General features: G+C 42.8%; 1 protein-coding gene and 2 non-coding genes across 4 annotated transcripts in view; all 3 read left to right on the top strand.

Moving 5' to 3' along the window:
• Positions 1-19,846, top strand: part of LOC139384451 (bifunctional glutamate/proline--tRNA ligase-like) — a 58,696-nt gene extending 38,850 nt beyond the window's left edge. For both annotated transcript variants that reach the window (XM_071129217.1, XM_071129218.1), the window contains exons 27-34: positions 779-880; positions 7,282-7,437; positions 12,940-13,137; positions 13,304-13,477; positions 13,913-14,073; positions 15,482-15,560; positions 15,908-15,972; positions 17,737-19,846. In XM_071129217.1, coding sequence (XP_070985318.1) covers positions 779-880; positions 7,282-7,437; positions 12,940-13,137; positions 13,304-13,477; positions 13,913-14,073; positions 15,482-15,560; positions 15,908-15,972; positions 17,737-17,887 — 1,086 coding nt within the window. In that variant the 3' untranslated portion in view covers positions 17,888-19,846. The remainder of the gene's footprint in view (positions 1-778; positions 881-7,281; positions 7,438-12,939; positions 13,138-13,303; positions 13,478-13,912; positions 14,074-15,481; positions 15,561-15,907; positions 15,973-17,736) is intronic.
• LOC139385321 (small nucleolar RNA SNORA5) lies at positions 1,051-1,185 on the top strand. The gene has a single exon (XR_011628942.1). It is a non-coding gene; the product is annotated as a small nucleolar RNA SNORA5 (small nucleolar RNA).
• On the top strand, positions 13,602-13,736 carry LOC139385322 (small nucleolar RNA SNORA5). Its single transcript, XR_011628943.1, has one exon. It is a non-coding gene; the product is annotated as a small nucleolar RNA SNORA5 (small nucleolar RNA).
• Positions 19,847-26,772: the final 6,926 nt, after the last annotated feature.

Here is a 26,772-nt window from a genome sequence, read left to right as displayed (position 1 = left end):
GTTGCATTGTGAATAGTTGCACTTGATTCAGAAGTTCTGCGCACTGTGTAAGCACAGTTTACCCATTTTGAACCATTTTATTTTCCCAAAAAGTCAAACTCCGCCTACCCGATGGACCGGGAGATCTGTGGCGAACTCGAGTACGCCTACAGCGCTGGCCAATCGGATCACTCAAATTATCGTGCCTGGAGAGGCTTCCATGACCCTGGCCACAGCAAAGTTTGATAGGCTACTAGCCTACGTAAGATTGAAGCACTTAAAACCATGACCACAGAGAGACTGTCAAAGAATACAGGGGGAAACGTGATCTGACTGGGATCATTTTGAATTCCAAGTCAGAAACTGGGGTGTCTTTCTAGAGCTCGGACTTTCCGACCTGGATGTCACTGATGTCGAGTTCCCAGTTGTCGTGAAAGCACCATGACCATCAGATACAGTTACAATCAGTCCAGTAAAATAAAAAGCTAATTATTTCAATTCATGCCCCGCAGTGCCTTGCAAATGCTACACCAACTGATCTATTTTATTAAAGCTTGAGTTTTGAAGTGTAATATGGTCTGAGAATAATAATATTTGCAGGCCAGGCATATATCCAATATGCTTTGATAATGTACAAGGCCTACTGCCCAAACCTCATTCCTACTGAATTGTTTGTATTAGGTTAATGTTGAATATAAGTAATGCTTGCTGTTTGACTGCGAATGTGATCTTTTCAGAATGTATTGTGATTTTTACTATTTCTCTAATTTCTCTTTTGCTTTCTCTCACTCTCCCCCAGAGGTGGGAGTTCAAGCACCCCCAACCCTTCTTGAGGACCAGAGAGTTCCTGTGGCAGGAGGGACACACGGCTTTCGCCACCAAAGAGGAGGCCACCGAAGAGGTAACGAGGCCAATGTATTATTAACCGTTTATGAGACTAGTTCTTAATTTTCTCTTGTGAATGTTGAGTAAAAAACATAGAACTTGTCATGTCTGGGGAGTGCATTCAAACGATGCTTAACGTTTTTTTTTTTTGTGTAAGTTGGATTTAGACGCATGTATTTGAAAGTTTGCAGTCTTGTCAAATTCAGTGTTTCCTTGACAATGGACCGCCCTGACCAAAATGGCTGCCACTGTGAACCTGTAGTCCATGGGCCCTGGATCTCTTTTCCATGGATTCTGGGGATAAATTTGTACTACACCTTGGTTACTGTTGCTAACTCTGACAAGCTTTGCCTTTTATTTTCCTGTGAAAATGGAGAAGCGCATAGTAATAACGCTAAGGGAACTCCCCAATGAGGTACTAAGTTACTTTTGGAGACAACCATCACTTATATCAGATTGGAGCAAACTAAAGGATTCTCAGTATGCCTTTTGAAGGCTGTATTCACAAAATAAATTATGCAGGAGCTTAACACAGCAAGCAGGAGGACTAGGATAGAGGCAAAGTCTACAGGTCCCAGTGTAAGAGGGAGAAACACCACTAGCTGACCATTGAGGCAGATGACAAAGGAGCAACATTGTTCCTAAACTGCAGGGTAGGTCTCACAATCATTTAAAAACCAAACTCGTACAATATCAGCTTCAGCTAGCTGTTATGCTAACGTAAACAACCAACGCCCTCGCTTCAACAAATATACTGTTCTATGCTAGCTCCACAGGTTACTGCTCGCATGTTGGGCTGATCCACACCTTGGCCCTCTGGAGAGCCCCAGATAAAATTTCCACTACAAGCTTGCCACAACAGTTGCATAAGCCAGGAGGCAAGAAGATTGATTCCTATTGAAGCCTATTACAGCGGTAGGGGTGGCAAAGACAAAAGTGAGTCGGAAAAGAAGACCAGTCTACTGCAGTTACAACTGATAGGTGAGCTACACGTGAATGTCTTGTTTACAATCTCTAATGCATGTTGTAATCAATCTAACCAAGAGGGTATTATAACCTAGGCAAGTCCATTATCTTTCACTGTTAGCTACATATCAAAGAATCCCATGTTAGACATGGGCAGGTACTTACTGTATTGGCACAAATCTATGGTGAGCAGCAGAAACAGTAGGGAATGCATAAACAGATGTCATCATGATTTCACCTTCATGTTTGCATGCTTATGTTCCTAGGACAGTGTCAAAGTGAACAGATTTACATTTACTGATGAATGTGTAGCTGGAAGTTGGACAGCATACTAACCACAAAGCATATCTTGTTTTATGTTTCCTCATCTGGAATTGGGGATTTTACATACTACTTTAAACTTCTTAATTTTGGCTATTTCCCTTTCCACGTGCACCCTATGCTTCAAAATGTTTGTCATCTCAGTATTTGTAGGGAGGAATGTTCAGTCTAAGGCCAATTTCCTCCGTCTTTCTCGATGAGTACGGTTACATGCACATAATATGATTATTGTGGATCGTCAGATTTATATAATAGTTTGATTAAAGTGTTTACATTCTTTGCAAGAAGAACGATTTCCCTAATAACTCTGTTTCCATGGACAAATCTGAAATCAGGCTACCTGATGGCACTGATAAATGCAGACAATTGGCAACCAACAAACATTCCGCCATGTTATTTTTGGGAAGCATATTGGATTCTGAGTTTGGACATATAAAGTTTGTGAAAACTACTTCTAAGACGCATTCGTTCCGAACTCACTTCAGTCACACTAAAGAGGGAGGCTGGCTTGGCTGGTGCTAGCAAAGGCGCAGATCAAACCCACCACTGGAACGCCCATTTAAGCTATTTACATGTCCAAATCATTGTAAAGATTGCTCAGAAAACAGGTGTTTTAATCAGCGTATGCTTACTTAGATTTGGACCTTAAGACAATTCAAGATAAGCAGAGTAAGATGTTTACATGACTATTGCATAATCTGCCTGCTTCCATAGTCCAGTTTAATATCGAATTATTACTGTGCATGTAAACATACTCATTGAGAAACCCCTCGTCTGCCATAGGCCCATCACCTCTAAGGTAGCCACATTGAAGCAAATTTTGCAGTAGCTCTGTGATGTTACTGTTTACACAGGATCCATTTCTGAGAGAGAAATATTTTAAAGGGTGAATGCAAACATAAATGAGCCACATCGGTCACATACTATCAAGAGACTTTGGTCACATACTATCAAGAGACTTCGGTGTGTTGATAGACTTGTAAATGGAATAAGTTTGGCTTTGAAGTTTTCAACCTCCACTGAGTCTCAGTAATCCGAAGGTTAGCTATGTTAACAAATACATGTAAAGTCCCATAAACAATGCCAACGAGCTCATTGTAAACTTTTTGTACAGTCTCTGACCTGAAGTATTTGCAGGACAGGAAACCCAGCACAAAGTTATACAAGTAACAAAGAAATTCTACTAACAGTTTGCTGCACGCACAAAATAAATAGACAGCAAGGCTCTTGATCCAGGAGGGGATTCTCTGCTGTTACCAAGGAAAGCTTTCACTTTTTCTGAAGAAGCTAACCACTTAGCTAGATAGCTAACTAGGTAATACATTGAGAAACCAAATGCACAACTGCTAAGCATTTAGCACATGTTATACAGTTAACTTAGTTAAAAGATATCTAACTAGCTGGCAAACATTTAGTTGTGAATTCCATGCTGTAATTAGATCACCTGGTGCTGCACAACAGTGAGTGACTCCAGTCTCGCAGTTGTATGCTTGTAAACAAACACCATGTGACTGGGGACTACTGGTAAGTTTCATAATGGAAAATTATGTGACGGGTGAAAGAATGCAATGTTGTTTATCTCCTAACGTATTGCACAAGTTCACTGCAGATATTTACTGAAATGATCTACAAATATTAAAATTTATAAAAACTTCAAATAAATAGTTTGAAATGTATTGAAAACCCTTTAAAAAAAAAAATGTAATCAAATTTATTTATATAGCCCTTCGTACATCAGCTGATATCTCAAAGTGCTGGACAGAAACCCAGCCTAAAACCCCAAACAGCAAGCAATGCAGGTGTTGAAGCATGTTGGCTAGGAAAAACTCCCTAGAAAGGCCAAAACCTAGGAAGAAACCTAGCGAGGAACCAGGCTATGAGGGGTGGCCAGTCCTCTTCTGGCTGTGCCGGGTGGAGATTATAACAGAACATGGCCAAGATGTTCAAATGTTCATAAATGACCAGCATGGTCAAATAATAGGTCTGGGACAGGTAGCACATCCGGTGAACAGGTCACGATTCCATAGCCGCAGGCAGAACAGTTGAAACTGGAGCAGCAGCACGCCAGGTGGACTGGGGACCGCAAGGAGTCATCATGCCAGGTAGTCCTGAGGCATGGTCCTAGGGCTCAGGTCCTCTGAGAGAGAAAGAGAGAGCATACTTAAATTCACACAGGACACCAGATAAGACAGGAGAAGTACTCCAGATATAACAAACTGACCCTAGCCCCCCGACACATAAACTACTGCAGCATAAATGCTGGAGGCTGAGACAGGAGGGGTCAGGAGACACTGTGGCCCCATCCGATGATACCCCCGGACAGGGCCAAACAGGAAGGATATAACCCCACCCACTTTGCCAAAGCACAGCCCCCACACCACTAGAGGGATATCTTCAACCACCAACTTACCATCGTGAGACAAGGCCGAGTATAGCCCACAAAGATCTCCACCACGGCAAAACCCAAGGGGGGGGGGGCGCCAACCCAGACAGGAAGATCACATCAGTGATTCAACCCACTCAAGTGACGCACCCCTCCTAGGGACGGCATTTCCAAATACGGTTATTTCCAAATACCCTGGTATATCTACATCCAAGCCTACTTTGCATTAGCAATGAGCTTGGTTTCTCCATCTTTAATCTAGTATTGCAAAGGTTGTTGGAAAATATCTCCTGTAGTTGTCTGGCATGTTTTCTGTGATGTTGTCCTCGTGAGGCCATACAGACAACTGACCTAGCCTGTCCAAAATAAAGTCCATTGAATAAAGTGCTAACACTTTGTAAATCCATATGAAATGTACAAGCCAAAAATTGTCTTAAGTTTCATCAGCACAGGCAGAAACTACATCTGCCAATCTACTCTTGTATGTCAAGGGGATAGTGAAAAATGTGCACAAGTTATTAAATTGACCATAAGTTAACCCAGTGCAGTATTGGGAGAAGTTGGGGGTACACTGTAATTTACTCACTCTGACGTTAACCGGTTAGGGGTTAGTCCATTTCCTAATACTTTTGAGCGAGTAGAATCTTTAAGCTCATCCCTTCCTTTTCTTCTTCCAACTGGGGATGCTCCTCTATGAACTCTGGAAACACAAAATACACAATGATGAACATTTGAATTTCTACCATACATGATTTAAACAAGTTGGTGCTTTGTAAAAGCTGTTTTCCCCTGTTCTTTTGCAGCTCCCACTATTGGAGAACAGCACCACCACCATCCTCCTCCAGCCCTACGGATGAGTTCCCAACATTTCCTCAGCCGCCAACAACCAAGATGTTTCTCTACAGTTCTGAATGAAAATAAGATATTACAATAGTGATATAATGATATCCCAGTCTGAAGCAGAGGCACTGGAAAAAGAGACAAGATGGCAGAGCAACAACACCCGCCATGGTGTCTGCTCCCAGCCACTTACTTTGTCTTTTTAAGAGGTTGTGCTCCAAGGTAGCAGACTGAGAGTCTTGCCACCAGCATGCAGAGGAAGAAGACCGTGCAGACCAAGGCGATGATGATAGACCTGGAGCTTGAGCTGCTTACAGCAGCACCGTATACTGAAGTCACTGGGCACAAAGTGCCCAAACAAAGTCAACTTTACTGGTAGTAAATCTCTCTGTCAAAGAGCTGATGGTACCTATGCTTACAAACCTAATCATGACTTCCTCTACCATAGTATGGGACAAATGGGAATCACAGGGATGCTGTGGTGTGATTTTATTTGTCATGTGTAAAAATGACTTTCACCTGTAGTGTGTCCACTTTAATGCAGAAAAGTGGGAGAGCATGAAAAGCCAGCTGGACTGCTGATTTTTTTTTTTTTAAAGCATTTCTTGCCGGCCCTGTGCAGATAGTTCAACAAAGGAGGAACTATCATCTCCGGTATCCTCTGGTGATTTGGTTGCTGTCTCTCCTGTGGTGTTAGTGGAAGCTGCATCTTGCACAGGGCTCTACGCTGACGTTTTTTTTACAAGGAGCACGTGTGCCTTAATTATTATTTTTTTTAAATAGGCGCGCACAAATTTAGGAGCACAATGAAAAATGTGAGATGTTGAAGCTAGAATCTTTCATTTTTCTAAGCGCACTGGAATTCCTAAATAAAAATTCCAGGTTGCACAGCAAAATATTTAAGTGCATATGCAAGTAAAATGGCCGCACTGTAGAGCCCTGTTGCACATCAGATCTTAATCTGTAGATACGGGATGATACATGTAATGTTATTCATCCAGATATTTAGTGTTAGGGTTATATTGTTTCAGTGGTCTTCTGAATCAAATGTGTAAATCAGACATTTGCTGCCTACATTGTACTTGTGATTACATATGTATGAGTTATGTAAGTTGTGTATAATTTATGTATATGTGAGATAAACTTGCCCCCTGGTGTCTGTCGATATTTGGTAATGTATGATAGGTTTGGCAAAACCTCATATTACAGTACAGCAGCTGGATTTGGGTACTGAAGACTTGGATTCCCATCAACACATTGCGGAACGAAATTAGCCAGCTAAAGATTTGTGATACATGTAGTCTAACAAAGCTAACTAGCTAGCTAATGTTGTTAACAAGGTAGCTAGCTAAGTTAGCAATGTTTAGCTTAGTTGTGTAATGTTAAAGTTGTTGCCGACTTTGTCTAGACAGTTTTTTTTATTTTATTTTCAATATATTGTGATATCACACATTATGCAAAAGATTAACATAGTTGCTTACCTTGGAGCAAACATATATGCATCCTTCGTTATTTTGCTTGTGTTCGACTGTGCATGAAGTTGTCCACAAAGCTTTTTCCACAATTTACACGTCTCTCCAATAGAGCTCATGGAAGCCGTGAGGATTTTTTCTTACGTGTCCGAGTGGTTGGTTGGTTGCGGTTGTTAAGCTCTGATTGGACAATTGCTGTTCGAGAGCGGAGTTTAGTGAAGGGTTATTTAGGCCTAATACAATTACCATTATTGTCCATTTGCACAGAGATTGACATTGTTGGTGGATGATTTCAGTGATTTCAGTGAACTTAATGTTAGGGTAGCTAATACCTCCCAGTTTCAGAATTATTTTCCAGTTACATGCCTTCTGAATATTGTAGTATTTGTAATAACAACTGACTACTCTTGTCCCTCCTCCTGTGCGTGTGTCCAGGTGTTACAGATCCTGGACATGTATGCGCGAGTGTACGAGGAGCTCATGGCCATCCCCGTGGTAAAGGGCAGGAAGACTGAGAAGGAGAAGTTTGCCGGAGGTGACTACACTACCACTGTGGAGGCCTTCATCTCTGCCAGTGGCAGAGCCATCCAGGTACTCTTGAGGTTTGCACACATCGCACTGAATGTGGATCTAGCGTTCGTATGCCGATCGTTCAGCGTAGTGGTTTTTAGGGACAACCCACTGTAGACGTCTGACTCTCAATTTTTTACTCGATTCTACATGTAAAATCGGTGCGCACTTGGTTTGCAAATTACGTTCAGAGGTGTACGAATAACAATACGCTAGATCCCTTTGACGCCCGATGTCCACCAGATGCATATGCGTTTTGCCGAATGTCTTTCCTGCATTTTCCGTACTTGACGCACATAATGGCATCAGAGGAGATGACTGCCGTTTTACCGTCTCCAAACCAATTGTGATATTGTGTTTTTTTCGTATAATTTGTAACTTATTTTGTACATAATGTTTCTGCCACCCTCTCTTATGACCGAAAAGAGCTTCTGGATATCAAAAGTGATCACTCGCCTCGTACTGGACAAAGATTTTTTCTTTAACACATCGTACGCGAAGGATTTACTATAGACACCGGACATGGCCCAAATCCCTGTCATTCACAGGAAGAAGAGACTGAGATGTAGGTTGGGGTGCCTTGTAAGAATCCGACAGCGAGTGGGTAACCCACCTCTACCATCAGTCCAATTGGCCAACGTGCAATCATTGGATAATAAACTGGGTGAGCTCCGATCAAGACTATCCTACCAACGGGACATTAAAAACTGTAAAATCTTAGTCGTGGCTGAACGACGACATGGACAACAAACAGCTGCCTCCGGTAACACAAGGGGTGACGGCCTTTGTCTAGTTGTCAATAACAGCTGGTGCATGAAATCTAATATTAATTAAGTCTCAAGGTTTTGCTCGCCTGAGGTAGTCTCGTGATAAGCTGTAGACCACACTATTTACCAATAGTTTATCTACTATTTACCATAAACTGTCACGAGAATTTTCAATCCCAATGATAATAACTGACAATCAATAGCTCTGACCAATCCCCCAGATCTGTAAGACCATGGGTTTAATAATAATTAGTCAAAGACTCAGCTTATGCAAAAAGAGTACAGTTTATTCAGAGAACATTCTAAAGTCCATTATGCAAAGACATCCATTCTATAGCTGTGCACATACTTCCACACAAACAGTAGGTATCCTACGCACATACTTCCACACAAACAGTAGGTATCCTACGCACATACTTCCACACAAACAGTAGGTATCCTACGCACATACTTCCATCCACACAAACAGTAGGTGAGTTTTATCTCTATAGTCCATTCCCCCGAGATTAGGGAAACCTTGAGAAGTACTCCCTATGCTCTCATAGGTTCCTCAGAGGCCTAGCCAGGTCGGTAGAAACACAGTTTTAATTGTTCTTCGTTATTTTCCTAGGCACCCACATACAAGTTCAAATCCTAAGCAACACCTTGCTCAGACAGTCTGTGTTTTTCCACTATACAGATACATTGTTTAACCTAATTCCGACTAAAACTACACACATCAGATTAGAATTGTATGATTCTAATCAATTTCATACAGTTATAAGGTTTCAGAGTGTAATTATTTTATCATTATCTTTCAACATATATGTTATTTTATCACAAACCTATGCTGGCACTAAGACCACACTCAACGAGCTGTATAAGGCAATAAACAAGAGAATTCTCATCCAGAAGTGGCGCTCCTAGTGGCCGGGTACTTTAATGCAAGCAAATTTAAATCCGTTTCACCTCATTTCTACCAGCATGTTACATGTGCAGCCAGGGGAAAAAAACTCTAGACCACCTTTACTCCACACAGAGACGTGTACAAAGCTCTCCCTCACCCAAATCTGCAAATCTGACCATAACGCTATCCACCTTACTTGTGCTTACAAGCAAAAACTAAAGCAGGAGGTAACAGTGACTCACTCAATACGGAAGTGGTCAGATGCTAAACTACAGGACTGTTTTGCTAGCACAGACTGGAATATGTTCCTGGGATTCTTCCGATGGCATTGAGGAGTACACCACATCTGTCATTGGCTTCATCAATAAGTGCATCGACAACGTCGTCCCCACAGTGACTGTACGTACATACCAGAAGCCATGGATTACAGTCAACATCCGCACTGAGATAGAAAGTAGATCTGCCACTTTTAAAGAGTGGAACTCTAACCCAGACACTATTTATTTCACCTTTATTTAACCAGGAGTCTAGTTGAGAACAAGTTCTCATTTACAACTGCGACTTGGCCAAGATTAAGCAAAGCAATGCGACACATGGAATAAACAGTCTATATACAGTGTGTGCATATGAGGTTAGATAAAGGAGGTAAGGCAAAGAATAGGCCGTAGTGGTGCAATAATTACAATATAGCAATTAAACCCTGGAGTGATAGATGTGCAGAAGATGAATGTGCAAGTAGAGATAGTGGGGTGCAAAGGAGCAAAATAAATAACAGTATGGGGATAAGGTAGTTGGATGGGCTATTTACAGATGGGCTATGTACAGGTGCAGGCATCTGTGAGCTGCTCTGACATCTGGTGCTTATAGTTAGTGAGGGAGATATGGGTCTCCAGCTTCAGTGATTTTTGCAGTTCATTCCAGTCATTGGCAGCAGAGACCTGGAAGGAAAGGCGGCCAAAGGAGGAGTTGGCTTTGGGGTTGACCAGTGAAATATACCTGCTGGAGCGCGTGCTACGGGTGTGTGCTGCTATGGTGACCCATGAGCTGAGATAAGGCAGGGCTTTACCTAGCAAAAACTTATAGATGACCTGGAGCCAGTGGGTCTGGTGACGAATATGAAGCAAGGGCCAGCCAACGAGAGCATACAGGTCGCAGTGGTGGGTAGTATATGTGGCTTTGGTGACAAAACGGATGGCACTGTGATAGACTGCATCCAATTTGCTGAGTGGAGTGTTGGAGGCTATTTTATAGATGACATCGCCAAAGTCGAGGATCGGTAGAATAGTCCGTTTTACAAGGGTATGTTTGGCAGCATGAAGGATGCTTTGTTGCGAAATAGGAAACCGATTCTAGATTTAATTTTGGATTGGAGATGCTTAATGTGAGTCTGGAAGGAGAGTTTACAGTCTAACCAGACACCTAGGTATTTGTCTACATATAAGTCAGAACCGTCCAGAATAGTGATGCTGGATGGGCGGGCAGGTGCGGGCAGCGATCGGTTGAAGAGCATGCATTTAGTTTTACTTGCATTAAGAGCAGTTGGAGGCCACGGAAGGAGAGTTGTATGGCATCGATGCTCGTCTGGAGGTTAGTTAACACAGTGTCCAACGAAGGGCCAGAAGTATACAGAATGGTATTGTCTGCATAGAGGTGGATCAGAGAATCACCATAGACCCTGTGCCCAAGAACACAAAGGAAACCTGCCTAAATGCCTCACATCAACACCATTATCCCAGAAACCCTAGGCCCACTCCAATTTGCATACCACCCCAACAGACCAACAGATGACGCAATCTCTATTGCACTCCGCGCTGACCTGGACAAAAGGAACAGCTGTGAAAATGCTATTCATTGACTACAGCTCAGCATTCAACACCACAGTGCCCTCAAAGCTCATCATTTGCTAAGGACCCTGGGACTAAACACCTCCCTCTGCAACTGGATCCTGGACTTCCTAACTGGCTGCCCCCATGTAGTAAGGTTAGGTAACAACACATCCGCCACGCTGATCCTCAACATGGGGGCCCCTCCTGTACGTCCCCTCCTGTAGTCCCTGTTCACCCATGACTGCATGACCAAGCACGACTCCAACACTATCATTAAGTTTACAGACGACACAACAGTGGTAGGCCTCATCACCGACAACGATGAGACAGCCTATAGGGAGGAGGTCCGAGATCTGGCAGTGTGGTGTCAGGATAACAACATCTCCCTCAACCTGATCAAGACAAAGGAGATGATCGTGGACTACAGGAAAAGGAGTGCCAAGCACGCCCCCATTCTCATTGACAGGGTTGTAGTTGAGTAGGTGGAGAGGTTCTAGTTCCTTGATGTCCACATCACCAACTAACTGTCATGGTCCAAACACAGTCGTGAAGAGGGCACGACGACGCCTATTCCCCTTCCGGAGATTTGGGTCCTCAGATCCTCAAAAAGTTCAACAGCTGCACCCATCGCAAGCATCCTGACTGGTTACATCACTGCCTGGTATGGCAAGCTCCAAGTCAAGGTCCAGGCGGCTTCTAAACATCTTCTACCCCCAAGCCATAAGATTCCTGAACAGCTAATCAAATGGCTACCTGGACTACTTGCATTGACCCCCCCCCCCATTTTTACGCTGCTGCTACTCTGTTTATTATCCATGCATGCAGTCATTTTACCTCTACCTTCATGTACATATTACCTCGAATAACCTGTGTCCCCGCACATTGACTCTGTACCGGTACCCCTAGTATATAAACTCGTCACTGTTTATTTGGTTACTCTTTAATTATTTGAAAATGTTCTATTTTCTTTTATTAGTTCAGTTTTTTTAGTAAATTCTCAATTTTTCTTAACTGCATTGTTGGTTAAGGGCTTGTAAGCAAGCATTTCACGGGCGCATGTGAATTTGATGTGCTACGCTTTTTAAGTAGAAAAGCAAGCTGGTGGTACAAACATCCGTTTGTACCACCACACGGTAAACCAACGCACCAGTTGAAGGTATTTAAACCATGTTGTACACAGAATGCAACGCAGCCTAGTGCGGCATCCCCAACGTTGCGTTGCAGACTGCTCCATTAATAATGAATGACTTCCGCCAGAACTCATCTGATGGGCATGAAAATTCTGGATCGAGTCAATGGCGTTTCAATGGGAGTAGGTGTGTGCAATATGTAAAATAGCTGGAGCCTTAATTAGACGATCAGACCTGAATTGAATGAAGCGCACACCAATTTGGAGGGGGGGGGGGGGGGGGTAGAAGTGCTGACTAACAGAGTAGTAAGTACACTTGTGTAAAAATGAATAAGGATAGTCGGACACTATATGCTCCCTATAATTTTATGGAGTAAACGCCTAGGGAGAATATTTAGGGTGAGCAAGATGATCTTTATAAATTTTTTAGATTCTAACAGCCAAACATAAACTAGAACCTTGGATGAAACCCACTTTTCCTGGCCCCCTTGTAAGCAATATGTAGGAAACTCTTCTAAAATAGCTGGAGCCTTCCACATGAGTGCTTACACCTATCAAGTTTATTCAGACATGTACAGACCAAAGGGGGAAAATATCTAGGAGCAGACTAAAGGAGTCAACAAGTACTTAGCAGTCGAACTAAAGCACACAGTGGAGAAACATCTCTTAGGCATGCCTTTTTTACAGATCTGGGTTCAAATGTAATTTCAAATACTTTAGTTGTGCTTGACTGACCTTACCTGTTGCAATGAACATGTATAGAAAAGTCCCCAAAGTGCAAACCCCACCCACCTGGCACTCCAGGTAAGCTAAAGGAAAAAATATATATTTGAAAGATTTTATATCGTAATTTAACCCAGGCCTGCTTTTTAACAATAAGAAAACAACCAAGCTAAATGTTTCTCTTCCTCTCAGGGCGCCACGTCCCATCACTTGGGACAGAACTTCTCCCGGATGTTTGAGATTGTGTTCGAGGACCCCAAGAAGCCAGGTGAAAAGCAGCTGGCATATCAGAACTCGTGGGGCATCACCACCCGCACCATCGGCGTACTCACCATGGTCCACGGTGACAACATGGGCCTGGTGCTGCCCCCCAAAGTCGCATGTCTCCAGGTACGTTTTTTTATTTTTACCAGGAAATTCTTATTTACAATGATGGAAAAAGGTCAATCATTTAGATTTGTAAAACAACCCTTATAAGCATGAGTCAAGTAGTAAATTCAGTGTCAATTCAAATTGATTTAACTCTGCATCTTTTCCTGCTCCTCTTCTCACCCAGGTGATCATCATCCCATGTGGTATCACAGCCTCCCTGCCCGAGGCTGAGAAAGAGGTTCTCTTGGCCCAGTGCTCCAAGTACCTGGCACGGCTGCAGAGGGGAGAGATCCGAGTCAAGGCAGACCTCAGAGAAAACTACTCCCCTGGCTGGAAGTTCAACCACTGGGAGCTCAAGGTAAAACCACAACTCCTGGCCATGTTTGGGTCACTTTGTAAGAGCGTGGCTCTAGCAACGCCAGGGTCGTGGGTTCGATTCCCACTGGGGTCGTACACAAAAAAAAAATCCCCTTTTAGGGGTTTGTAGCCTTGTCATTCAGTGCTTCCTTTACAATGGACCGCACTGGCCGAAATGACTGCCACCGTGAACCTGTAGTCCATGGACCTCCTGTCCCATCTCCATGGATCCTGTGGATATATTTGTACTACTGACAATTAGATGATTTCAGGGATGAACTTCTCATCAGTCCAATATTAAGTGTCTAATCAAAGGGAAAGGTCTCACTCTATTTCCGTCTTTTTCTCTCTTTCTCATTCCCTCTTGTTCTCTCTCTCTCTCTATCTCTATCTCTCTATCTCTATTCCCCTCCCTCTCTCCATCCATCCCTCTAAGGGTGTGCCCATTCGTCTGGAAGTGGGTCCTAAGGATCTGAAGCAGGGTCAGTGTGTGGCCGTGAGGAGAGACACAGGGGAGAAGATCACCCTACCCGAGGCCGACACAGAGAAGAGGCTCACACAGCTACTGGAGGACATCCAGACCAACCTCTTCAAGAGGTAGAATGCATGTACATTCACACACTCATACAAGTGTGTAAACACACACTTGAGGAAACAAGGCCAACTTCTAGGTAACACACATACACAGTATAAGAATTATCAGCATATACACATGCTTCACACACATACAGTTGAAGTCGGAAGTTTACATACACTTAGGTTGGAGTCATTAAAACTCGTTTTTTCAACCACTCCACACATTTCTTGTTAACAAACTATAGTTTTGGCAAGTCGGTTAGGACATCTACTTTGTGCATGACACAATTAATTTTTCCAACAATTGTTTACAGACAGATTAATTCACTGTATCACAATTCCAGTGGGTCAGAAGTTGTCTGTGCCTTTAAACAGCTTGGAAAATTCCAGAAAATGATGCCATGGCTTTAGAAGCTTCTGATAGGCTAATTGACATAATTTGAGGCAATTGGAGGTGTACCTGTGGTACACTTGATGTATTTCAAGGCCTACCTTCAAACTCAGTGCCTCTTTGCTTGACATCATGGGAAAATCAAAAGAAATCGGCCAAGACTTCAGGGGAAAAAATTGTAGACCTCCAAGTCTGGTTCATCCTTGGGAGCAATTCCCAAACGCCTGAAGGTACCACGTTCATCTGTACAAACAATACTACGCAAGTATAAACACCATGGGACCACGCAGCTGTCATACCGCTCAGGAAGGAGACGTGTTCTGTTTCCTAGAGATGAACGTACTTTGGTGTGAAAAGTGGAAATCCATCCCAGAACAACAGCAAAGGACCTTGTGAAGATGCCTTTTCAGCAATGCCTTTTCCAGCATGATGGAGTACCTTGCCATAATACAAAAGTGATAACTAATTGGCTCGGGGAACAAAACATCGATATTTTGGGTCCATGGCCAGGAAACTCCCCAGACCTTAATCCCATTGAGAACTTGTGGTCAATTCTAAAGAGGCGGGTGGACAAACAAAACCCCACAAATTAATCCAAGCATTGATTATGCAAGAATGGGCTGCCATCAGTTAGAATGTGGCCCAGAAGTTAATTGACAGCATGCCAGGGTGGATTGCAGAGGTCTTGAAAAAGGGTCAACACTGCAAATATTGACTCTTTGCATCAACTTCATGTAATTGTCAATAAAAGCCTTTGACACTTTTGAAATGCCTGTAATTATACTTCAGTATTTCATAGTAACTTCTGACAAAATATCTAAAGACACTGAACCAGCAAACTTTGTGGAAATTAATATTTGTGTCATTCTCAACTTTTGGCCACGACTGTACATGCTCTCTGCTTTGCGTTCTTTCTGTGCGTCTCTCTCGGTCTCTGTGTGTATCTCTCTCAGCTACTGCACTGGGGCTAATGTACACCACACACACACACGTGACCTGTCGAATCCTGGACTAATATCAAATGTTTCTGTGTCGCAGGGCATCAGACGACTTGAACAAGCACATGGTGGTAGCAGACTCTATGGAACAGTTCCAGAAAGACCTGGACCAGGGCAGGGTGAGTTACACTGTTTATATGTTGAACCTACATCAGAGATGAAGTCTTCATGGCCTGTGTGCTACAGCGGTTACAGCCGCTCACCCCGGAACACATGTAAGCCAGAGTCTTCATAGGTTTGTATCCGGCCCACTGCCCTTTGACTCACCCTTCCCTGTATATCACACTGTACTATCTCTTCAATTAAGCTAAAGAAAACTGACAGGAGTAACAAACAAATATATAAAGTATTTTTTGGGAAGTGGGGCAGTCCCACTCCTGACATTTTTCTTCACTTCTGGCTGGCTTAACTAATACAAACACACTGACCGTTTTATTTATTTAAATTTTTGGGGGGATGTCCACAGATTGTCCAGATCCCCTTCTGTGGAGAAATCGAGTGTGAAGACTGGATCAAGAAGACCACTGCCAAGTACGTATCACTCAAGTATCTCTCAATGACCGTGATGCATATATACATACGTACATTGGGGAAAACAAATATTTGATACACTGCTGATTTTGCAGGTTTTCCTACTTACAAAGCATGTAGAGGTCTGTAATTTTTATCATAGGTACACTTCAACTGTGAGAGACGAATGTAAAACAAAAACCCAGAAAATCACATTGTATGATTTTTTAAGAAATGAATTTGCATTTTATTGCATGACATAAGTATTTGATACATCAGAAAAGCAGAACTTAATATTTGGTACAGAAACCTTTGTTTGCAATTACAGAGATCATACGTTTCCTGTAGTTCTTGACCAGGTTTGCACACACTGCAGCAGGGATTTTGGCCCACTCCTCCATACAGATCCTTCATGTTTCGGGGCTGTCGCTGGGCAATACGGACTTTCAGCTCCCTCCAAAGATTTTATTTTGGGTTCAGGTCTATAGACTGGCTAGGCCACTCCAGGACCTTGAAGCTTCTTACAGAGTCACTCCTTAGTTGCCCTGGCTGTGTGTTTCGGGTCGTTGTCATGCTGGAAGACCCAGCCACGACCCATCTTCAATGCTCTTACTGAGGGAAGGAGGTTGTTGGCCAAGATCTCGCGATACATGGCCCCATCCCTCCTCCCTTCAATACGGTGCAGTCGTCCTGTCCCCTTTGCAGAAAAGCATCCCCAAAGAATGTTTCCACCTCCATGCTTCACGGTTGGGATGGTGTTCTTGGGGTTGTACTCATCCTTCTTCTTCCTCCAAACACGGCGAGTGGAGTTTAGACCAAAAAGCTCTATTTTTGTCTCATCAGACCACATGACATTCTCCCATTCCTCCTCTGGATCATCCAGATGGTCATTTGCAAACTTCAGACTGGCCTGGACATGCGCTGGCTTGAGCAGGGGGGCCTTGCGTGCGCTGCAGGATTTTAATCCATGACGGCGTAGTGTGTTACTAATGGTTTTCTTTGAGACTGTGGTCCCAGCTCTCTTCAGGTCATTGACCAGGTCCTGCCGTGTAGTTCTGGACTGATCCCTCACCTTCCTCATGATCATTGATGTCCCACGAGGTGAGACCTTGCATGGAGCCCCAGACCGAGGGGGATTGACCGTCATCTTGAACTACTTCCATTTTCTAATAATTGCGCCAACAGCTGTTGCCTTCTCACCAAGCTGCTTGCCTATTGTCCTGTTGCCCATCCCAGCCTTGTGCAGGTCTACAATTTTATCCCTGATGTCCTTACACAGCTCTCTGGTCTTGGCCATTGTGGAGAGATTGGAGTCTGTTTGATTGAGTGTGTGGACAGGTAACGAGTTCAAACAGGTGCAGTTAATACAGGTAATGAGTGGAGAACAGGAGGACTTCTTAAAGAAAAACTAACAGGTCTGTGAGAGCCGGAATTCTTACTGGTTGGTAGGTGATCAAATACTTATGTCATGCAATAAAATGCAAATTAATTACTTAAAAATCATACAATGGGATTTTCTGGATTTTTGTTTTAGATTCCGTTTCTCACAGTTGAAGTGTACCTATGATAAAAAAATTACAGACCTCTACATGCTTTGTAAATAGGAAACACTGCCGATTTTGCAGGTTATCATACACTTGTTCTCCCCGCTGTACATGTGTATGACAAGTCTTCTTTATAATCGCATCAATATGCATTGTCTCTTAGTGAAGTGTTAGCAAATGTAGAATGAAGCTCAATACATCTGTCAACTCCCTATCCTGTCTCTTTGTCCCCCCTCTCCAGGGACCAGGATCTGGAGCCCGGTGCCCCCTCCATGGGTGCAAAGAGCCTGTGTATCCCCTTCAAGCCCCTCAAGCCCCTGCAGCCGGGCCAGATGTGTGTCAGCGGCAAGGAGGCCGCCCAGTACTACACTCTGTTTGGCCGTAGCTACTAAATACACACCTGAAGGGTGTATCTCAATCGTCTGAAATGGCTTCCTCTCGTCACTTCTCCTTTGTCTGGGAAATGTGAAGAACAAGATTTTTGAAAACCAAGAAATTCTCTGGGTGTTTCCGCCTATCATGCTCTTTTGAATGAGCAGAGATGAAGTCACATCAGACTATTGAGATATACCGAGTCAACACCCCATAGTGTGTTCCCTTTCTTTCAGCCCTTAACCATGTTGCAATGGTGGCCCAACCCCTTGAAAGTGACTAAAGAAAGGCACTCTCCATAATCAACTATTATCTCCCCACTTGCCCTAAATGTAACACAAATGGCACGTTATTTAACCCGGTTACAGTCTTGTCCCTTTCTCCCTCCCACCTTAACTTATCCCAGGACCTTTTACAGGTATAAAAGATGTCCTTGTACTCAGGCAAGATGTTTTAGTACCTTCCCACTAACTGAACTGACATTGACCCCTCTCTGTCATAGCAATTGGGGGTGGTGAGGGTTGTTTCCTGGAGGTTTTCGACACGTTATTCCGGTGTACCAACTCATAGGAATACTCATAGATCCTATTAAATTACTAGAGGGGCTATGTCATAAACAGCCCTCAAAGCTCCAGAATGTGGTTAAAATAGCAGCCATAGAAGCAGTAACGAGGTCAATGGATCTCAACCAAAACAATGGAAATGCGTAGAGAAAAGATCCCAACTCTTCTCATTGCCCCCCAGCAAAATGTTCCTACTTTTAGGCTGTTATTGTGTATTTCACACTGTTGAGGTAAAACAAATATTAATAATCAACTGGATTTCAGTTAAAAACAATTGACTACCACCACCGATTTCTCTATGCTAGCTGTGCTACCAGCTTATACGAACGGGAGGTAGCATTTAGCAGTTACTTCTTCTAAACCTGAAAAGGAACTACTTCTAAATGTTATGCAGCGTAAACATCCAAATATATCAAAATCTGCCTTTTAGTAACCACATTCTGGGCCTGCTACAATACATCAATAATGAGGGATTTGATGAATACCCACTTTGTTCGATCAGATTTGAATGTGCGCCAAGCAGGCGTCCTTTTTATCCCCCACGGTCTGCGTTCCATTGACCTCTTTACCCCATCTATATTGGTCAGGGAGAAATCCAAACCAGTCTAATTGAAATTGATGGCAGTAGAGGCATAATCCTGATTTTTCTTATGCAGGAAAAGAAAAGTACGGCATTTGATTTCAGAAATTGTGTATTAGAATTGTGAACTTAAAATATTGTAATATAATTATAAGTATAGTTTTTATACGGGTTTACTGTGAATGCTGTGTATAAATAGCCTCTAAAACAGGGCTGTCCAACTATTCCTGGAGAGCCACCCTCCTGTAGGTTTTTGCTCCAACCCCAGTTGTAACTAAAAGGATTCAGCTTATCAACCAGCTAATTATTTGAATCAGTTGCGCTAGATTAGGGTTGGAGTGAAAACCTACTGGACAGTAGCGCTCCGGAAACATGGTTGGCGAGCCCTGCTCTATAATATATATGGAAAAATACCATAAATGTCTGCATTTGTTTTCTTGGAGTGTTATTATATGATACCATGTCAATACTTGTTGCATTTACAACTTTTTTGAGACAGGCTGTGGATTGACTGCATTGTTTGAATGGAATGTTGTCATATTGGCAGTTAATTTGAAAAATGTATTGAATCATTCCTATGAAGCTGGCTAGCTAACAAACATACAGTGCAGATACATTCTTCAAATTCATTATTTCACAGCACTGGCGAACCATGGTTGGCCACCTCCCTGACCAAAATGGCTGACCTTTGTTCCACCATAAGAAGGTTCATGTCCATTCTAGCATCCTAATTCTATTGGAATACGTACTATGACATACCTGTACCGTAATCTCTGATTTACTCCAACTCATGCAATTGTAGAACTTGTCTATAATAATAAAGGGAATTTCCACTGTATAGTTTCAGGTGATTTCTGTTTTGAGGAGATGCGTTATCGTTTGAGTGCTTCTTTATCTGTAAATTATGGTCACTTTATATGAAAATGTGTGGATTATTGTCCAAACAGGTGCACATCATTGTTCTATGGTCAGTGTGGAAAAGTGAAACTCCACTTTCATAGAGATCATGTAAAATGGCGCCGGAAGAAATGGCAGCAGTTTTACGGGCGCCCAACCAATTGTGCTATTACGTTTTTTTTTTTGCGTTATTTGTAACTTATTTTGTACATAATGTTTCTGCAACCATATCTTACTGTGAAAAAGAGCTGGATATTAGGACAGCGATTACTCACCTTGGATTAGCCAAAGACTTTTCTACAACAAGGACGACGCACAAGACATTCTCCAAACACCCCACAGGGCCGACATCCCCGCTATTTGCAAGAAGAAGCGATCCAGGTACAGAGGACAAAGAGCCAGATGCCTGGACCCGGAGAAGGCGTCTGGGAAAGCTGCCGTTACCGTCAATACTACCCGCCAACGTGCAATCATTGGACAATAAATTATACGAGGTACGATCACGAATATCCTACCAACGGGACATCAAAAACTGTAATATCTTATGTTTCACGGAATCGTGGCTGAATGACGACATGGATATTCAGCTAGCAGGATATACGCTGCACTGGCAAGATAGAACAGCACACTCCGGTAAGACAAGGGGGGGCGGTCTGTGTGTATTTGTAAACAGCTGGTGCATGAAATCTAAGGAAGATTCTAGATTTTGCTCGCCTGAAGTAGAGTATATTGTGATAAATTGCAGGCCACACTACTTGCCTAGAGTTTTTTTTTTTTATAGTCAGACTTTTTGTGGCTGTTTATTTACCACCAAAGACTGATGCTGGCACTAAGACCGCACTGTCAGCTGTATAAGGAAATGAGCAAATAGAAAACCACTTACCCAGAGGCAGCTCTCCTAATGGCCGGAGACTTTAATGCAGGGAATCAGTAATACCAAATTTCTATCAACATGTTAAATGTTCAACCAGAGGGAAAATAATTCTAGATCACCTGTACTCCACACACAGGCGCGTACAAAGCTTTCCCTCGCCCTCCATTTGGTAAATCCGACCAGTGACTCGGTCTATGAAAAAGTGGTCAGATGAAGCAGATGCTAAACTACAGGACTGTTTTGCTATCACAGACTGGAACATGTTCCGGGATTCTTCCGATGGTATTGAGGAGTACACCACATCAGTCACTGGCTTTATCAATAAGTGCATCGAGGACGTCGTCCCCACAGCGACTGTACGTACATACCCCAACCAGAAGCCATGGATTACATGCAACATTCGCACTGAGCTAAAGGGTAGAGAAGCGGCTTTGAAGGTGCGGGACTCTAACCCGGAAGCTTACAAGAAATCCTGCTATGCCCTGCGATGAACCATCAAACAGGCAAAGCGTCAATACAGGGCTAAGATTGAATCATACTACACCTGCTCCGACGCTCGTCTTATGTGGCAGGGCTTGCAAACTATTACAGACGACAAAGGGAAGCACAGCTGCGAGCTGCCCAAGGACACGAGCCTACCAGATGAGCTAAATCCCTTCTATGCTCGCTTCGAGGCAAGCAATACTGAGGCATGCATGAGAGCATCAGCTCTTCCGGACGACTGTGATCACGCTCTCCGTAGCCGACGTGAGTAAGACCTTTAAACAGGTCAACATACACAAGGCTGCGGGGCCAGACGGATTGCCAGGATGTGTGCTCCGTGCATGTGCTGACCAACTGGCAGGTGTCTTCACTGACATTTTCAACATGTCCATGATTGAGTCTGTAATACCAACATGTTTCAAGCAGACCACCATAGTCCCTGTGCCCAAGAACACAAAGGCAACCTGCCTAAATGACTATAGACCCGTAGCACTCACGTCCGTAGCCATGAAGATACATTGCTTAACTTCAGATTAATTAGTTCTAGACTAGGGAGTCCTAGAATAAGGTAAGTAAGGACTAACCAGTTAATCTTTGTGAATCCTGATTAGACTAACGATGTGCACTTGGTGCTGACCTGACGATGCTTCAAAAACCAATACATAAGAATTTCAGCGACTTTGAAAAAAAACCTCCTTGAAGCGAATTGCCTCAAACCACCGAATTATCGAGAACAAACAGCATGATTCATCACCAGTAAACAAAAGTATGCTACAACAACTTGAGGTAAGATACTTGTCGTGGAAATTACCATCAGGGACACCTGAAGTCAATATTAAATTAATAATTTATCAGCAAGCTGGAGAAGTTCCAACAAACTCATTAACATTTGTTTCATGCATGTGACTGACCAATACCTCACAAGGCTTCTCTCCAAGCTGAGACTGTGAAACTGAGACACCCCTTTCACTTCACAAAACAATGTTCTGGGTGTACTGCCAAATTACTTATTCTAATATTGAGGATTCCTCTCAGGCACGATGAATCAGTCACTTGCACGAACCCAGTCGAATTGATTATTAGAAAAGCACAAACATATTTTCCTTCACATTCCCTCTTATCACTGATAATTATCGTTACATTTTAAGGTAAGCATTAGATTATGGCTTCAATTAAAGTAAGCGAAATCAATACATAAAACCAGACACTTCATTCTTTCAAGCCCTTCACTCTGGGTTCTACAATCTAAAATACAGACAAGGGATCTGTAGACTGATTGTTTCCATAGCTCTTACCTATAAAACCATTGCAGTAGAATGTTTTAACTAAACTACATAAACTAGGTTTAACCTAAAAACTCTAACATATTTTAGATCTATAATATTGCTGCCACAATTGTAACGGCAATAAGCTATCCAATATCCACAAGTATGTTGAAGATAGAAACATGGTTAACTAAAGTTACTAGTCAAGCAAGTTAGCTAGTTGGTTCGTTTGTAACTGTATCAAGTGCAAGCAAGATAGCTACATTCGATTTGATTTTTTTTCTCAGATTAGTTTATTTAAATATTTCCAGCCACAGCAGCAAAAGAGAAAGGAAAAGCAGGGACAAGAGTGTCAGGTAACATTAAATTAGCTATCTAACGTCAAATCAGCCTGAATTAAATGTAACTTTTTTAGTTAGCTAACTCTTTAAATGCTTAAGCTGTCATTTTAACAAGACAGAGAAGAAGCAGAATCCCGGGAGTGAGGTATGGATGCACGAGGGAGGGAGCCAAGAGGGGAGATGGAAGGAGAAAATGAGAGAGGAGAGCAGAGTGGAACAAAGGAAAGGATAGAGCCAGGAAGAGAGATGGAGAGCAGAGAGAAGGATTAGATAGAGGAGTAAGGCCAAGTGCTCACCAGTGGCAATCCGGATGGGACCCTAAGTGGCTTTAAATTGACAGACTGAAGCCGTGGCTATATAATAAGCCACATGGTTAGTCAAATTTCCTTTAATTAGGCTAAGGGCTACAAATGTTTAGTTTGTACTAGTCCACAGCATTGTGTTTATTTCTGAGCCAACTCCATCAGGACCTCGATGACCCAATGGGTCTGGGTGCATTCAACATCAAGGAGAAGGAGGAAAGGGAGAGGCCAGGTGGAGAAGACCAAGACCAGGGAGCAGTTCTGGGTTTGGTTCAGAGAGGAGGTAAGAACATTTGCTTTCTAATGCTCTGATGAAACCAATGTTACATCATGTGTGTTGGATAAACGAAAACAAACAGCTATTGCTAACTTTCTTTTGATGTAATTAGGTAATGGATCCATATCTTGTTGGCCTCCAGGACAGGCTAGACTGGAGGTTCCAACACTTGCAGATTCTGGGGGCCTTCAGTGTGTTGGGACCTGTGTTCTCTAGTGAGAGGATAAACATCTTTAACCTGACCCTCCTCTCCAGCCACTTCTTGCAAGCCCTAGAGGCTGCAAGAGTGGCCCTCTTACAAGCAACATGTGCTAGTTGGAACATTCAAGGTAGGGTTAGGGTTAGAGTCTTTTGAAGAGAACATTTCAGGGCAGTGTTGCCCAACCCTTTTCCCTGTTGAACTATCACTCCGTTGACTCTTCTTTAATGTTGTACATCTTTATGTTTTTCATGTATTTCAGGGGTTGGACCAGGGGACGACAATGACAAAGCTTCCCTCACAGTTTGATGAGTTAGGGCAGTCTACCCCTGCCTTAGCAGGCCGGCATCAACCGCACTGACTATACCAGTCTTCTGTTAATTGTGAGGGACTTATCTGCAATGAAATGAGGAAGAACATTTACATGTGAAAGTTGATCCTCTTTGTCCCTCTCCCTTGTCTTATTATGCTTTCTGTTATTGTAGGTCAAAACAGACTTGAGGAGCAGACTGCAGGGAGAGCATCAAGCCGCCTGCATGCAACGCTCCATCAACGGCCCTCCCATCAAGAAGCTCAATTACAGGAGGGCGTTGGAAATCTTTTTCCAAAAGCCCAGAAGAAAATAAAGTGCTCTGACAAAGGCTGTAAACTACAGTTGAAGTTGGAAGTTTACATACACTTATGTTAGAGTCATTAAAACTCGTTTTTCAACCATTCCACACATTTCTTGTTAACAAACTATAGTTTTGGCAAGTCGGTTAGGACATCTACTTTGTGCATGACACAAGTACTTTTTCCAACAATTTTTTACAGCAGATTATTTCACTTATAATTCACTGTGTCACAATTCCAGTGGGTCAGAAGTTTAAATACACTAAGTTGACAGTGTCACGTCTGCTCCCGCTCGTCCCTTCCCCCGGCGCTTGAGGGCGCCAGATTACCCTGCATCACACGCTCCTGCCATCCATCACTCACACCTGCCCTCCCTCGTCACTCGCATCAGCGTTTTTGGACTCACCTGGACTCACTTTATTTCCTCCCCTATATTTGTCAGTTCCCTGCTCTGTTCCAACGCTGCTGCATTGTTGTTTTTGTCTTAGTATTTGTTTCTGACGCTGTTCCTGTCTCGTCTCTGTCCGTAATAATTAAATGTTTTATTCCCCGTACCTACTTCGTCTCTCCAGCGTCAACTCATGTGACAGACTGTGCCTTTAAACAGCTTGGAAAATTCCAGAAAATGATGTCTTGGCTTTAGAAGCTTCTGATAGGCTAATTGACAAACTTTTAGACAATGAAGGCCTACCTTCACACTCACTGCCTCTTTGCTTGACATCATGGGAAAATCAAAAGAAATCAGCCAAGAAATCAGCCAAGAAAAAATTGTAGACCTCCACAAATCTGGTTCATCCTTGGGAGCAATTTCCAAACGCCTGAAGGTACCATGTTCATCTGTACAAACAATAGTACGCAAGTATAAACACCATGGGACCACGCAGCCGTCACACCACTCAGGAAGGAGATACATTCTGTCTCCTAGAGATGAACGTACTTTGGTCCGAAAAGTGCAAATCAATCCCAGAACAACATCAAAGGACCTTATGAAGATGCTGGAGGAAGTGGGTACAAAGTATCTTTATCTACAGGGAAACGAGTCCTATATCGACATAAACTGAAAGGCCGCTCATCAAGGAAGAAGCCACTGCTCCAAAACTGCCATAAAAAAGCCAGACTACGGTTTCCAACTGCACATGGAGACAAAGATCATACTTTTTGGAGAAATGGCATCTGGTCTGATGAAACAAAAATAGAACTGTTTGGCCATAATGACCATCGTTATGTTTGGAGGAAAAAGGGGGAGGCTTGCCAGCCGAAGAACACCATCCCAACCGTCAAGCACGGGTTGGCAGCATCATGTTGTGGGGGTGCTTTGCTGCAGGAAGGACTGGTGCGCTTCACAAAATAGAGGGCATCATGAGAAGGGAAAATTATGCGGATATATTGACGCAACATCTCAAAACATCAGTCCGGAAGTTAAAACTTGGTCGCAAATGGGTCTTCCAAATGGACAATGACCCCAAGCATACTTCCAAAGTTGTGGCAAAATGGCTTAAGGACAAGAAAGTCAAGGTTTTGGGAGTGGCCATCACAAAGCCCTGACCTCAAGCCTATAGAACATTTGTAGGCAGAACTGAAAAAGCATGTGTGAGCAAGGAGGCTTACAAACCTGACTCCGTTACACCAGCTCTTGTCAGGAGGAATTTGCCAAAATTCACCCAACTTATTGTGGGAAGCTTGTGAAAGGCTACCCAAAACGTTTGACCCAAGTTAAACAATTTAAAGGCAATGCTACCAAATACTAATTGAGTGTATGTAAACTTCTGACCCACTGGGAATGTGATGAAATAAATAAAATATTAAATAAATCATTCTCTCTCCTATTATTCTGACATTATACATTCTTAAAATAAAGTGGTGATCCTAACTGACCTAAATCAGGGAATTTATACTTGGATTAAATGTCAGGATTTATGAAAAACTGAGTTTAAATGTAATTGGCTCAGGTGTATGTCAACTTACGACTTCAACTGTATGTCTGAAGTAGGATTTTTTCACAACTTGGAAAGCGATTTCCAACACCCTCCTTTTGTGATTAACATTAATTAGTTGGCTCTAATTCATGTTCAGTCAAATGTTCCTCTGTTAATTTTGTTAAGGTAAACTTTTTTTTATTTCAGAAACAAGGTCTCTGTTGTGTTTCTTTAGATAGCTGCAGCACTTAACCTTAAATTGCATCCTGTATACTATAATCATTTTACCAATACATTGTTGAGCTCATTTCTGGGGGTGGAAATTATATTTTAGAGATTTTTCCTTTTAAAAAGTCCCCAAAACCAAGCTTTTCAGTACATATTTTGTTTTGGGGTGGGGACCCCATAACACCCAAAAAAGACTGTGGTGAAGGCACTAGTGAAGTTCTTCTCTACGTTTGAACTCCCTAAAGTGATCCAAACTGATCAGGGAACCAACTTTGTCATAACTGTTCTCAAATGTGTAAAGACACTGTGTCTTTCGCATCAGGTCTCCAGTCCGTATCATCCGGAGAGTCAAGGGGCTCTCGAACGCT

This window comes from Oncorhynchus clarkii, chromosome 26 (genome assembly GCF_045791955.1).
Source record: "Oncorhynchus clarkii lewisi isolate Uvic-CL-2024 chromosome 26, UVic_Ocla_1.0, whole genome shotgun sequence".
NCBI classification, from domain to species: Eukaryota; Metazoa; Chordata; class Actinopteri; order Salmoniformes; family Salmonidae; genus Oncorhynchus; species Oncorhynchus clarkii.
Note: the sequence above shows the minus strand (reverse complement) of the source record. Positions and strands in the feature narration are given on the sequence as shown.